The sequence below is a fragment of the Dendrobates tinctorius genome, unplaced genomic scaffold (assembly GCF_039654945.1).
Source record: "Dendrobates tinctorius isolate UK_male_01 unplaced genomic scaffold, ASM3965494v1 ptg000064l, whole genome shotgun sequence".
NCBI lineage: Eukaryota > Metazoa > Chordata > Amphibia > Anura > Dendrobatidae > Dendrobates > Dendrobates tinctorius.
The window spans coordinates 14,914,105-14,929,518 of record NW_027361732.1 but is presented as its reverse complement, the minus strand read 5'-3'; the positions used below and the strand labels follow the sequence as shown (position 1 = coordinate 14,929,518).

Genomic DNA, 15,414 nt, shown 5'->3' with positions numbered 1-15,414 from the left:
AGAACGACCCAAACAGTGAACTGATAGATCCAAAGTTGTGGTAGTCCGGTTATATATTTTTTTTTTTTCGTATATATACCTACCTACTGTCAATGTAATGCCTTTATGCATCTGTATCTGTACTTGTTCCTGCCTTGCTGCTGTAATGCTCTGAATTTCCCCATGGTGGGACAATTAAAGGATTATCTTATCTTAATCAATTATTTAAAAGCAAACCACATGGTGGAATGGGTCTGCCCAACATTACAGCATATTATTATGCTAATCTCATAAAGCAGTCTATTTGGTGGTGGCCTAGCTGTCATGATCCAGGTTGGATATGACAGGTTTTGAATAAGTAACCTTTTTTTTCCTTAAGCTGTGTGCTTAAAGGTAGTTTTGCCCCCGGTGGCCATTAGGGTCATTGCACTGTGGTGATTTCAGTTCTAGTTTTGCCCCCGGTGGCCGTTAGGGTCATTGCACTCTGGTTACTTTAGTTTAGTGCACGTGATTATGAAGCAGGTGTGATTGCTGGCTCTTACCTATAAAAGTGTGTCAGGTGGTTGCAATCACTGTTGGTGATATTGGTCTTTTCCAACCATCCTTGGTGAAGGAGCTAGAGAGAGTTCCTTGCAGCACAGTCAGAGTCCTGGTGTGGAAGGACCCACAATGAGGAGTGGCAGCTATGGTGTCATCGAGGAGTTCTTGCAAAGCTTGGTGGAGTGGCAGTTATGGTGTCAGCGAGGAGTTCTTGCAAAGCTTGGTGGAGTGGCAGCTGTGGTGAAAACTGCACTCAGATGCTGGACTCTGTTGCTGGAAGAGAGCTGCACTCAGATGCTGGACTCTGTTGCTGGAAAGCTGCACTCGGATGCTGGACTCTGTTGCTGGAAATCTGCACTCAGGTGTTGGATCCGGTTGGAGGAAAAGATGCACTCAGGTGTTGGACTCTGTTGCTGGGAGCATTAGCAACAGGGCAAAGCTAAGTGGTGTTTCCCTGTTTGTCACTTTCCTCAATGTGTGTTTTAGTGCATTGGTGGGATTAGTTTCTGCACCGTCCACTTCACTAGTAAGGGATTGGTTCAAGGCGAGCTACGGATTTTAGGTATCCTGATCAGCGCCCGGAGCGGAACCAGCCTAGGGATCGTTAGGAGTGTAGAGACACTGACTCAGGGGAGTGCAGGTGGTCTCCACGTCCCCGTTCCCTATCGCAGGGCCACCTTTGTAATTGTTTTCCCCTTCCCCGTGTCTTGTTGTTTTAGTTACTGACCTTCGGGTCGTGTCACACAGGACGGGTCCACGTGACACTAGCCTATATAAACCATCTTGGATTGACTTGGAATTATTTTTCAATAAAGATACCCCACTAAACAGAATTATTTTCAATCTGCTTATCAAAAATGGGACTTTCCCTATTAATCATCCTATTTTCTTAGCGATTTCGGAAGCTTGGATGAAATTATTCAGACTTGGAAGGCAAATTCCTAAATCAGAAATTATTAAAGTACTCCCTCTTTCTTTGGTAGAGGTTATTGCAGAGTTTAATCTAGATCCACGCTGGGCTACTTGTAGTGTTACCAAAATTCAAGACATTTACGATGGTAAATTTTTCTACCCATTTACACAAATCAAGGCCACATTTGGGATTCCCTCTTCTGCCTTTTTACAATTCTTAATCTTGAAGAACCAAATGGAGCTTTTTCTGCAGACCAAACCATCTCTCTCTGAACCTTCTGTCATTATGTTAAAAAATTTAGGTCATAATATTTTTTGGAGCATTCAATACCCTTATAAATGGTTTAACTTGGATCAAACCTTTTGTAAATCACCTTACATGATTAAATGGGAAGAAGACCTCCACCTTTCAGTACAGATAGATGATTGGGAAAAGGCGATTATAACAACGTACTCTTCCACTATTTCAATGACTCTTCAAGAGTCATTTTATAAACTATTATCACGATGGTACTATACTCCCTCTAGATTAGCCAAGATCAACTCAGACAACTCCCCAAATTGTTGGAGAGAATGTGGACAGATTGGTTCTCTATTTCACATATACTGGTCATGTCCAAAGATTAGACCATTATGGATAGAGGTTGAGTCCTTGGTTGGTCAAATTTTAAATATTAATGATTTTATTTTAACCCCTCAGTTGGCCTTACTCTCTATGAGCATTGATCAGTTCAATCCATCCTTAAGACAACTTATTCTTCACTTTTTTTTTTTACCAAAAATAATATAGCTTTTTTTGGAAGTCACCTAATATTCCCTCATTACAAGATTTAATTAATAAAACTTCTTTACATAAATCTTATGAAAATAAAACTGCTATTTCAAATAACTGCTTTAACAAATTTGCTTGTAAATGGAACCGTTGGATAGAACTATTTCCATAAGGGCATTGTTTTTTATTTCTAGTTTATATTTGTGTAAAATATTTTGACTATGTTTTTGATCTGACAAATATCTATCTGTTCTATGTATTTTATGGATTGATTGCATGACAATGCATTATTTCCCTTTCCCCCTACCCTTTCCCGGTTATTAGAAATTTTAATAAAATTTATTGGAAAAACAAATCCAGAAGCAATAAAAGCTTTGTCTCATATCGCATTTGTGACATTTCCACCTATTGTTAGTACGGATGGGCAAACCTGAAAAGCCCCCATTACTTACCTCATGTCATGGACACCGCACTGAAATTGCTCACTGAGCCAGTGCACTTGTCCTGAGGAAGACAGACTGTGCTCAGAGATACCTGTGGAGCAGGGAAGCAGCAGTGAAGATGCGTGCTTCAGACCAACAGGACCTGAAGCACGTGACTGCTGGGGGCATGGCCTAAGCTCCAGAAAACTAGGAGCTGTAGGAAAACTCCTAGAAGGGTAACTCCGGGATAAAGTTACCAAGGGGCATAGACAGAGACGTAAACCGATCAGGCCGGGGTCAAAACACGAGATAGCACGACAGTACCAAAGGATGAGACAGGATAGTCAGGACGTAGCAAGAAATCAGTAAACCAGAACGGGCAAATACACATTACCAAAACAGAAGACAAACTCACAACGAAGAGATGGACCGGGGCAAAACCAAACAAGGAACAAGATATCAGGCACAAGGCACACGTACGCAAGGGATCAACTAACTCAGCCGAGGGCAGGAGTATAACTGACACTGGACCTAGGTCGAGTGGCAACTAAATAGCTGCCCTCTGCTAGTGAAAAACTTAAATTTATTGTTGGTGACATTTATGTAGCACTGATTGTGTATGTATCTGTGTCATAAATAAATAAATATATACGGTATATATATATATAACACAGATACAAAAAAGGTATATATTTAGAAACACACACACATATATTTTGTATATATATGTGTGTTTGGCCTTGTACATTATATAATTATATTGGGTTTGTGCAGTTGTTAAAAGACCAGTGTGTGGAAGGTGTTGTCATTATGTAATTTTCAGTCCTGCTCCTGACAGATGCTAATGTGTCAAGAAGAGTATAACCAGCAAAAATTCAAAATTATTTACCAATTTTCACTTTTTCTGTAAAAAGTTTATTCATTTGGTTTAGAAGACAACATACACTTACTTATTGGTCTTATTCTCAACTAGAAGCCACTTATCTTCTGCCACCAAGAACACAGACTTGAGATTGATTGGCACGGATATTGCGTGTGTAGTGCCCTCCAGAACATCCAGGACATTAATACAGTTACTGTAAAACAACAAGAAATCTTCATTCTGCTGTGATTTATTGGAACAGAGAAATTTGTGATGCGAATATCGTAAGCCCACCTGTTTTCCTTAAAGAACACCAGCCAATTCTTGTGTGAAAACTCTCTACACATTCTGTAACCTTCCTAAAATAAATCACATATTTATGATTAACCAACAACTAGACTGGTGTTAAAACTGTGGGGAACACATAAGCCATACTTCACAAAGTGGTGTTAAAGTTATTAGATACATGGAAATGCTTACCTGTGCCTCTTTACTACCCCACCAAGAAGATTTTTTTGGAGCTTCTGCGTCTTGCTGTGAAAGCACAATACGTCGAAGCGCTCCACTTTTGGTGTCCAGCAAAAGAATGACATTACTCTATAAAGAAACATAAACACAATGAATAATGAGAAACGGCAAGGAGGGAATATGTCTATTTTATTAGGCTCTGATAAAAGAATTTAAAAAAGGAAAACATTACATTATATTTTAGCTTCCAAAGTTGTAATATAATATAATGTAATAATACAAACCAAATGGGAATAGGACAATGGAAAAAGCATACACCCAAAATTAGCAAACAACAATCTCCAGCAGAAACTCCTAACTCCAACAAGCCAGGAAGTAAACTTTCTCAGGCAGGGATCAAAGGTCTGGCCAGGTTTTATAGACAGAAAAAATGAGCAGGCCAGGAGCAGCTGTGAGATGGAGATGAATGTCTCTAACCAGTATACAAAAAGTCATTAACCTCTTCAGCAAACAAATGAAACTAAGTCCATTTAATATGAGGCTCAAAGCACACAGGCAACATGGAAAACTTGCGATTCACAATACATAAAGATCACCTATCCCCAGATGTCCCAGGAGGATGTGACACACTCGTGACACAAGCACTGGCAACAAGAAGGATATTAGGGTAACATTGCTGGACTCACACCAACAAAAGTAGGCCTTCCAAGTGCAATGGTTAAATACGCAATGAGGAAGGCTGTTGAGTCTTAATCATAGTCTGGATAACTCAGTCTTGATAGCTTCAAAATCACGGCTTCAACACCATGTCATTAATCTGTGCAACTGTAAGCTGAAGAAGTTATATTCGTCAAAACGCGTTGACCAATATAACCACCTGAAATTGGATTGGCAGTCTTTATTTTTTTGCTTTATCTCCTGAATCAACCCTCCATCTGTTCTGTTCCCCTACCCAGGGAAGGGGGGAGCTCCAATGCACGGCACTACACCAACCCAATGAGAACAAGGCAACACGAACAAGGGTAACTGAAAATACCAAGCATACAAATATTCACTCACATATAACAGAGGAATGCACCGGGGAGTGGAGGAAGGGGAAAAACCAAAGTAAGAGAAGAGAATTATCACACTTACAAACCCACGCAATAGTCACAGATAACTCCTCCAAACTCCTTCTCATATAACCACCAAAACACCTCTCCTTTAAGCCATGCAGCATAAGCTAGCTCTGATGAGGTGCTCAGCTGATAGTTCCAATGCTCCCCAACATGGCTGAGTAACGACTGTTGTGCCAAAAGAAATTAACACCATTTAAAAAGGTGAAGTGCTTCTTTTCAGCACAGGAATAGGAGCAATCAGACGTGTGGTCTTCTGGTTCCACTCAGTTGCGGTAATCCCGTGACAACAATCTGTAGGCTTTCCCAGTTCTTCAAGTAAGAAGAAGCCTTCATGAAAATGTTGTCAAGGTAAGGGAAGCAAGAGCAATGCAGGGTCACAATAAGGGACATGCCTAACTGTGCTGAAGGAAGATCCTGTGGCTAGGTGTTAGTGAGGTCTGTACTCCATCTTCCGCTCCATGCAAACGGACCGCGAGAAGATGGGCGGGCAGGCAAGAGTGAAAAAAAGGTAAAAGGACCAGAGTCCCAGGAATCTGATCGTCAACTGATTCAAAGTACATGGTCCTGCAATACTGGCAAGAGAGGATACAGGCTGTACTCTCCATCGCTCTAAGGGGTGAAACAGAGTGTTCATTCACACTCTGTCACCTCTCTAACATTTGAGATCTAAAAGGCAAAAAAAAGAATGTTAGCATCTAGCGGAGTAGCTGGCTTAAAAGGAAAAAAAAACCTGCTAACAGATTCCATTTTAGATTCATGATCTCACGGCTTACATTATACAATATATGATTTGTGTGCCCATACTCAATCCAAAAGCATGCCCTTCCCCTTCTTAAAGAGAATGTGTCATCGGAAAAGGATCTACTTTTTAAAACATAATTTTATATGGAAAACTGTTGATTTTTCTTTTGTAAAATTCCACTGCCTATTTGGGGTGGCACCCCAGAGATTTTTTTTAAATTAGCTACTGCCTTATCCATTGCTATGTGCCTAACTAAAATGCATATTGATAGCTGCCTTCTTTTTCCAGGGCTGTTTTGTACCTTTTCTGCACCACTTGACCTCTGTTCTGGTGGCTCACACAGCAACCACTGTGCGGAATGCGATTCACTATCCCAAGTAAGCCTATGAGAGCCTTGATGTAACTCTCAACGACATGCCTTGAGACTGTGACTTCTGGTTCACCCAGATGTTGTATGAGTTGGATAATCAGAACTGCAGGCACATGGTGTAGAAGAGGACCAAAACAGCGACAGGAACAGCAGGTAAGATGCACTGTGTACTTATAATAACAATGGCTAAACAGGTAGAAAATGTAAAAAAATAAATAAATAAAAATACAAAAAAAATCTGCACCGATCACAATAACATGTCCATGTGGCTACTGTAAAGCATATGTCTGAATAACAGAAGCTTAACAGAAGCTCAAGCAAGATGGCAGTCCTGACAACCATGTATGGAAAATAGCATAAAAATTCTACAATAAAATTTTTTTCAAAAAAATCCTAAATCTGTTTCTGATTTTAATTAGTAGAAAAATAAAGGTAATAAGTTTAACCAAAACTAAAAATTCCCTACAGGAATTAGCACACTGTCAAAATGTGTCTGTATTTGCAGCACAGTCGGAGGGTCACGTGACCCCATGTATGCAAATTGCATTTTTGTGGTTAAGTGCTGACTCAAGTCTCAGCTGCTGATCTCAATAAGAAAAGTGGATAACAAACTCATCAGCACGTGACTGCAAATTGCATTCATGGTGTCACATGACCGCCCATTCATGCTGCAACAGGAGACTCATGACTGGATGCACATTACACACGGTCATGAATTGGCAGGGTGCTATCACTCAGAGTGATTGGTGATTTTTTTCAGCCTGGAAAACACCTTTAAAGAGAATCTATCAGTAGGTTTATGCTATGTAGTTGAGAGCAGCATGATGTAGGGCCAGAGACCTTGATTGCAACAAAGTGTCACTTACTGGGCTGTGCGCTACTGCTTCATCAAAATCAGTAATTTATCAGCAGGAGATTATCACTACAGGACTAGATGTCTCGTGCCTACCAGTCCAATTCCCCCCATTACTGATTAGTAGCTTTCTGTCAAGATACAAGGTACACAGGAAGCTGCCAATCAGGGGTGTGGGCGGGATTATACAGGGCTCATCATTCAGAGCACTGCTAGATCTGTAAAAGAGAAAACTGAGTTTATCAAAATGTAACCATTCAAACCAGTAAGTGGCACATTGCAGTAATCAGGTTATCAGCCCCTATATCATGCTGCTCTCAAATTACACAGGACAAACCTGATAACAGATTTACTTTAAAAATAGAATTGAAGAGTTTAGAGCTAGTGGAAGTGCACACACATTAATTGGACTGGGTTGGGAAAGTCAGTTTTTAGGATCTTGCCACATGTGCGATGGGTATACCAGGTCATAACTCTGGCTGACTTGATAAGAGACAAGTGCTGAACACCAAGTATTTCCTAAATGCATTTGGTAATATCACGGTTTGGCCATCATTTTAATGATTTCCTAAATCAAATCATAATGTCCAGGTCATAGACTAACTAATCTGTGACTAAAGACCAGGATATAACTGCATTTATATATATATATATATATATATATATATATATATATTTTAGAATTTATGTTTCAAAGCTAACAACCTGTTGAATATCGTAAATGTTCCAGTTTATTAAGGTCATGTAGAAACGTATGTGTAGGTTTTTGTTTTATTTCTTACATGTATGTAATAAGATATATTTTCAATGAAAAAAAATCATTTTTTAGTTTTTTTTTTTCTGCTATAGAATTTTTTAGAAAAATGTTGTGCACATGTTTTATATGTATATATTTTTTATTATATTTGTATATTTTTTATCTAAATTTGTTCCCCAAGAGATCATCAATGATGTATTTAGAACAATGTTTTTCTTAATTGATAATTTTTTCTACAGCCTTTGGGGAGTCCATAACAGGGAAAGTTGAAGGAGGAAACAGTCAGATAAAATGAAAACAGCCCTCTCCAAAGGCATAATACACTACAGAGCAATTTCCAAAGTAAGTACTCCAGCCTCATCAGGTCTGAGAGATCGCTGTGGTAATGTATAAGGTATACTGTATATTGTTAAACGTGATGAAAAATCTATACCAAATTACTTAAAAGATTGTTACAATCACTACAATCCCATTACACGTAAATTTCCATCGTGATCATCATATGAAAGAAGAAAATACCTGGACTGCACAGGAGAAGGTGACAAAAGTATTAAGTTACGTACCGGTAACGGTATTTTTCGGAAGCCCATGACAGCACCACGGGAGAGAGGGGATCCGCCCTTTAGGAACAGGAAACCTACAGATACAAAAAGGGCGGCACCTCTCCCACGCATCAGTTGGTTTACAGAGCTTGAGAGGCTACCATGGTTAGTACACAACATATAATATATACAACCTATCTACCCTATATAGCAGAAATATATATATATTTTTTTACACCATCTCCCACATACCGTAAATTGTGGACAATCTTCTAAAGGAGTGCACCCCTATATGTGAACAAGGGAGGGAACTAAGGGTGCTGTCATGGGCTTCCGAAAAATACCGTTACCGGTACGTAACTTAATACTTTATTCGGACTCCCATGACAGCACCACGAGAGAATTACAGAGATGTAAACTAATTTAGGGCGGGACTACAGCCTGCAGCACCCTTAGCCCGAAGGTGAGATCTGAAGAGGCACCCATATCTAATCGATAGTGGTTAAAAAAGGTGGAAGGAGATGACCAGGTGGCCGCCTTACATATCTGATCAATTGACACTCCAGATCTTTCTGCCCAAGATGATGCCATGGCACGAGTGGAATGCGCCCTCAGGTTCTGCGGAGCCGGACCTCCACCTGCTGTGTAGGCAAGAGAGATAGCCTCCCTAATCCACCTCGCTAATGTGCGTTTTGATACCCTACAACCTTTCCTGGGACCTTGGAAGGATAGGAATAATGCATTCTCCTTCTTCCAAGGATCCGTGGCTGCTAAATATTTAAGTAAGCATCTCCTAATATATAATGCCTGAAGTTTTTGCTCCTTAGGGTTGGTCGGATTAGGGAGGAAGGAAGGCAGAACTATCTCTTGTGTCCTGTGAAATTGTGATGCTACCTTGGGAAGGTATGCTGGATCTGGCCTTAGGATTACTCTATCCTGTAAGAACTCTGTGTAAGGGGGCAATCTGGAAAGTGCCTGTATGTCGCTCACTCTACGTGCGGATGTTATCGCCACTAGAAAAGCTGCCTTAAGAGATATAATCTTTAATGAGGCCGAATCCAGAGGTTCAAATGGTTTTTCTGTCAAGGCCGTAAGGACTAAATTTAAGTCCCAAGGTACACATCTGTCTTTGTGTATGGGTCTCGATCTAGCCGCTGCTTTGATGAACCTTGCTACCCAATAGTTATTGGCAATATCACATGCAAACAAGGCCCCTAAGGCTGAAACTTGTACTTTTAATGTACTTGTGGAGAGACCCAATTCGAGACCCTTCTGGAGAAATTCCAGAATATGTTTCGTGGGAATTCCGTCTCTGGCGTCAAACTGAAAGGTGGACAGGAATCGCTTCCAGGTCCTAGCATAAATGTTAGTGGTAGTCAATTTCCTGCTTTTTAGGAGGGTATCAATTAACTTCTTGGAGAACCCTCTATTCTCTAACAGTGACCTTTCAAAGACCACGCCGTCAAATGGAGTCTCGCTACTTGTGGGTGGCTGACTGGCCCCTGGTAGAGGAGATCCGGAAGGTTCGGCAGCACCCAGGGATCGCATACAGACATGGTCCTCAACCATGCAAACCAGGTCCTCCTGGGCCAAAAGGGGGCAATTAATATGACTCTTGCCCGATCTTCCCTGATCTTCTTTACTACCAGAGGTAGAAGATTTAATGGCGGGAAGGCGTATGCCAGAGAAAAGTTCCATCTTATCAGGAGGGCGTCCACTGCTAGTGGATTTTCCCTGGGATTCAGAGAGCAGAACGATTTTTCTTTTCTGTTTTCTCTGGTGGCAAAGAGGTCTACCTCTGGCCGACCCCATCTGCGGACAATCTGGTGGTAAATATCCCTGTTCAAAGCCCATTCTCCTTGCTTTAGAGCCTTGCGGCTTAGAAAGTCTGCCTTTACGTTGTCTTTCCCTCTGATGTGGAGCGCCGTCATAGATAGAAAACTTCCCTCTGCTATTTGAAGGAGACGTTCTGTTGTCCGCATCAGGGCGTCGGAGCGGGTTCCACCTTGGTGGTTGATATATGCTACCGCTACCTGGTTGTCCGAGAGTATCCTCACGTGATGGCCCTGTAGGTACATAATGAGTTTTTTGACTGCCTGCTCTATCGCCAATAGCTCTCTTTGGTTGGATGAGATCTCCGTATCCGAATCCCACTGTCCCTGTACCACTATGTCCCCCATATGGGCCCCCCAACCGAAGGGACTAGCGTCTGTGGTTATAACACGGGTTATCTGCGTTATCCAGGGCACCCCTGAGGCTAGGTTCTCATCATCGAGCCACCATCTAAGCGATGTGACAGTCGAGGGGCTTAGCAACAGTTGACCTTGTAAGGAGTGTCTTAAGGCCCTGCTATTAAATAGGACATCCTTCTGAAGGGCTCTAGTATGGAATTGTGCCCACCTAACTGCTGGGATGCATGAGGTTAGAGATCCCAACAGGGACATGGCCTGTCTGAGGGTCATAGAAGGATTATCAACCGCCCGAAGAACCTGCTGCTGTATCTTTTGCATTTTATCCAATGGCAACAGACACTGCTGAGTTTCTGAATTTAATAGTAAGCCTAGAAACTTTTGTATTTTTGAGGGCTGAAGTCGGGATTTCTCGTAGTTTAATATCCATCCGAGGTTTTCTAACCTGGACTTAGCTCTTTCTATCTGGGATGTACAATGGCCCCCTGATTTTCCTACAATTAAAAAATCATCCAAATATGGATAGGTACATGATAGTACGCATCTTTCAAATCTATGACTGCCATAAAACACCCTTTAAACAATATTTTTATTGTCGTATTGATGGACTCCATCTTAAAAGTACGGTTCACCAAAAACTTATTAAGGAAACGTAAGTTAATGATCGTTCTAAATGTCTTATCAGGTTTTTGGATCAGGAATAAGGGAGAGTAGAACCCTCTTCCTCTCTCAGCTTCCGGAACCTCTATCAAGACGTTTTTCTGGCATAGGCTCAAGACCTCCGCTTCTAAAGCTGCTTGTTCAAGGGGTGAAGATCTTAAAGGAGTGGATTTAAAGGTATCCCGCGGGACCTGGGTAAACTCCAATCTAAGCCCGGTGGATATTACATTGCGCACCCAGTCACTATTTGTAATCTGTGACCATGCCTGAAGGAAGGATGATAGTCTACCTCCCACGGGAATTGCTAGTCATTGATTCTGTCTCTTTTGATCTCTAGACGAGCGTCTAAACATGTAGCCCGTACCTCTTCTCCTTCTATCTTCCCATCTGGGACGGTCTCTAGTAGGCGAAGAATTGGGCCTTCTCCCCAGACGGAATCTCCTTCTACCAAATGGGCGTCGGTAGGATGTAGGCCAGAGATTTGGGAATTTTTTCTTGTCGTCCCCAGCCTTCTCAAGCAGTTCGTCCAGGACTGCGCCGAACAAATATTCCCCCTCACACGGAATAGTACAAAGCTTCGCCCTGGTCTGAATGTCTCCCTGCCAGCACTTTAGCCACAGGGCTCTACGAGCCGCATTAGAGAGACCTGCTGCTCTGGCTGCCATTCTTACTGCATCCGCCGAGGCATCTGCTAGGAAGGCTGCTCCCTCTTGGATTGTTGGTAGGGCCCCAAGAATTGTTTGTCTTGACGTACCCTGTTTTAATTGTGACTCCAACTGGTCCAACCAGACCATCATGGACCTGGCTGTGCATGTTGACGCCACTGCTGGTCTTAAGGAACCGGCTGCCATCTCCCAAGTATTCTTAAGGAAGGTGTCTGCCTTCCTGTCTAGGGGATCTTTAAGGGATCCCATGTCCTCAAAGGGCAGCGAGGATCTTTTCGATGCCTTTGCAATGGCCGCATCTAATTTGGGGGCCTTGTCCCAAGTATTTACTGCCGGATCGTCGAAGGGATATCTGCGTTTGAGGGCTGGTGGTAGCGACCCTCTTTTATCTGTTTTTTTCCACTCTCTGTGGATTAGATCCTGGATCTTCTGATTTAACGGGAAGACTCTATGCTTCCTCTGCTCCAGCCCCCTGAACATGACATCCTGCATGGATAATTGGGGCTTAGGCTCCTCTACTTCCATTGTCCCTCTGACTGCTTTGACCAGCTTGTCTACCCGGTCAAGAGGCAGACAAAACCGCCCAGAGTCCTCTTCTTCTGAGGAGCACGAGGGAGATGAAGCCTGGGAGTCTCTACTTCTCCTCCATTCTGCCGAGGAATCGGACTCCACCGGGACCCCGCCCTTTATAGTTTCCGGCTGGGACAGTGACTTTAGGGTTTCCTTCATTTCTGCCCTAACAATGTCTCTCAAACTCGCTGCTACCGCGGGCGACTCTGCCGCCACTGTCTGCTGAATACAGGGGGGGCACAATCTTTTGGGGCATAAGTCCGGTAATGGGCATGCACAGAGTGCGCATTCCCTGTGTTTAGTTTTACCTGAAGCCTTCTTCCCCTAGAATAAAGCACAGAAGGGGGGCCCAGTCACTGAGTGAACTTTCACGAAGATCACTTACCAGTGCCACAATCAAGTACCGGAGGATGAGGGGGATTCTTCTCAGACGATGCTCCTGTCTGCCTAGAGGAGCTTTTATGGCTGGACTGGTCATTTCGTCCCGCACGTTCACTGTCACGTGACGCTTTCTTTTTCTGCTTGACCTGCCGAAGGTCATCCAGGGGCGGCAGAGATGTTTGTCGCTGCTGCCGTCGTTGCTGCTGCTGCTGACGCCGCTGACGCTGCTGCTGCTGCTCCTGCTCGCTCTCCATTACTGCTCGCAATAATGTGGCCAAGGCAAGGCACCCTGCCCGGGTCCTGCCTATATACCCCTCCTCCGGACAGCAGTATGCGTGCCGCTCCCCTCCCCCCCTAATAGGGCTCCCTTCCCCAGCTGGCGCCGCACCGGGCCGGAGAGCCGACGCTCATTGGCGCTTGCGATGGGCGCCGCCATCTTGTTTTTCTCGCGCATGCGCAGTGGCGCCGCCGACCCGGAAGCACCTCCTCCGGCCGCCCCCTGACGTCACCGCGACCCCGCCCGACCGGAAGTCACGGGGGACGCCCGGGAGCTTCGGGATACCGCGCTCCCCGGTCGCAGCGTCCCCCGCAGCGTGCCGGCCTTTATTCTGGAGTCGGACATCCTCCGGACGCCGCTCCCTGCTGACTACGCCACCGCCGTGCTACCCATCCTGGGCCACCGTGGCGTCTTCCAGGGATCCGCACCAGGCCGAGGTAGGAGACCCCCCCGCTACCTGTATCGGCCGGCCGGCCTGGGATCCTGGTCTTCTGTAGGATCCCGTCCCTTCAGGAACAGGAAACCAACTGATGCGTGGGAGAGGTGCCGCCCTTTTTGTATCTGTAGGTTTCCTGTTCCTAAAGGGCGGATCCCCTCTCTCCCGTGGTGCTGTCATGGGAGTCCGAATAAACAAAACCCCAATCTCTGACATCACTTTCTGTGGTATCTTAACCCCTTTCCGACATGTGACAAGACAATATGTTACAGGTTGGGACCACATGCATAGAGTAAGCTCAGGAATTGAGCCCAAACCAGGCCAGGGCGATGCCTTCTGCTTTGATTACCCGATCAGCCCGCCACGGCTGCCATTTTTATCCTGTGCAGTGAATCCTGTGACCGGACTTCAAAGGAGAATAGAAATTTCACAATAAATGCTATTGTACTGCAGTGTAAATTAAAAAGTATAAGATAATGGAAAATGGCGACAAAAACAATTTTTTGGTTTTTGTTTAATTGGAGAATGACAAGCCAGGCCTGGCATGTCAGAGTAAGGAGACTTATAAGCCATGCATGCTGCTGTGGGAACTTAACTATGCAAATTCTCTCCTCAGAGAGGAAGAGGACTAGAACAACGCTAGTGCCACATATTAAGATCGCTGCTTCCAATACCTGGTGCTAGAGTTCTACTCCTCATCCTCTCTGAAAAGACAATTTGCATATTTGTTATGGCTTACAAATTTCAGCATTTCTTTCATCACAAATAAAAACAAACCAGTTTTTATTTTATTCCTTTTATTTGTAAAATGATGGCTTATACTTACTGATCTGGAGAATTCGGTTGCCATTTCATTTTTACAGCACGATGAATGCCATAAAAACAAAACAAAACAAAAAAATAGTGTGGAATTGCCAGATTTTTAAATTTGTTTTGCAATTTTACCACACTTGGATTTTTTTCCCCTTTTTTCCCAGTTCATTGAATGCTAAACTGAATGGGAAAACTTCAACATGGACATCGCATGGCAATGTGGATGGAAAAATAACAAAAAAAATGATGGCTCTTGGAAGACGGGGCGGGGGGCAGAAAATTGTGAAACGGGTTATGCCCTCACGTTCTGCTCCTCCCATCCCATACGGCGTCTTAAAATTATTTGTAGCCCCCATTCATATTTGGAACAAAGCATTTAGTAGAATAAGAATAGCTGTAGTACTGCTACAATAGTTATAGAAAGATGGAGGAAAGAATGGCTCAATATAAAAAGTAAAAGGAGCGCTCGCATCTTCACAGATTCGTAAAATGTCACTCCGAAGAATACTTGTTCTAGATAAATAAAAAAAAATCTCTAGAAAAAAGGTACCTGTTCTTCATGTAGAACAACCTGTCCAGTCAGCGGATGGCCCAGAGATGCTACACTCAAAAATGGCTGCCATACACCTCCCGCAGTTCTGGGGAAGATGTCATACAAATCCACATAGTATCCCTTATCGCCGTCAGTCTTCATAAAGTACAGCGAGGCCGGATTGCAGGTCACCACGTACACTGTTCTGTCTGCATCGTTATCTGGGGGAGATACGGCTGACATTAAATACATTGGTTAGCAGAATGGGTTCAATTCATTGTAGGCGAATCCCTTTAGTGTCTATGAAAAATCTGTAAAAGGTCATATCTTCATTATTATGAAATTGATGACCTATCATTAAGTTGTATACTGTTTTTTTTATTTATTATTTTTAATAATTTTTGCGTCAATCTAAACCTGACTGCTTCACAGGTCACAGTTTTCTTTAACGCACGACTTAAGCTTTTTGTTTGTTTGTTTTGTATTTCGACGCTGGAGTGGCATCACTTTCCTACCCCTAGTAATATACTTACCAGCCGCTGTTCTCAGCGCCG

The 15,414-nt window shown here is 43.2% G+C and overlaps 1 protein-coding gene across 2 annotated transcripts in view; it reads right to left on the bottom strand.

Moving 5' to 3' along the window:
* Positions 1–15,414, bottom strand: part of VWA8 (von Willebrand factor A domain containing 8) — a 670,166-nt gene that overhangs the window by 278,873 nt on the left and 375,879 nt on the right. For both annotated transcript variants that reach the window (XM_073580317.1, XM_073580318.1), the window contains exons 30-33: positions 14,879–15,081; positions 3,968–4,084; positions 3,782–3,846; positions 3,576–3,701 (exon numbers count right to left, since the gene is read on the bottom strand). In XM_073580317.1, coding sequence (XP_073436418.1) covers positions 3,576–3,701; positions 3,782–3,846; positions 3,968–4,084; positions 14,879–15,081 — 511 coding nt within the window. The remainder of the gene's footprint in view (positions 1–3,575; positions 3,702–3,781; positions 3,847–3,967; positions 4,085–14,878; positions 15,082–15,414) is intronic.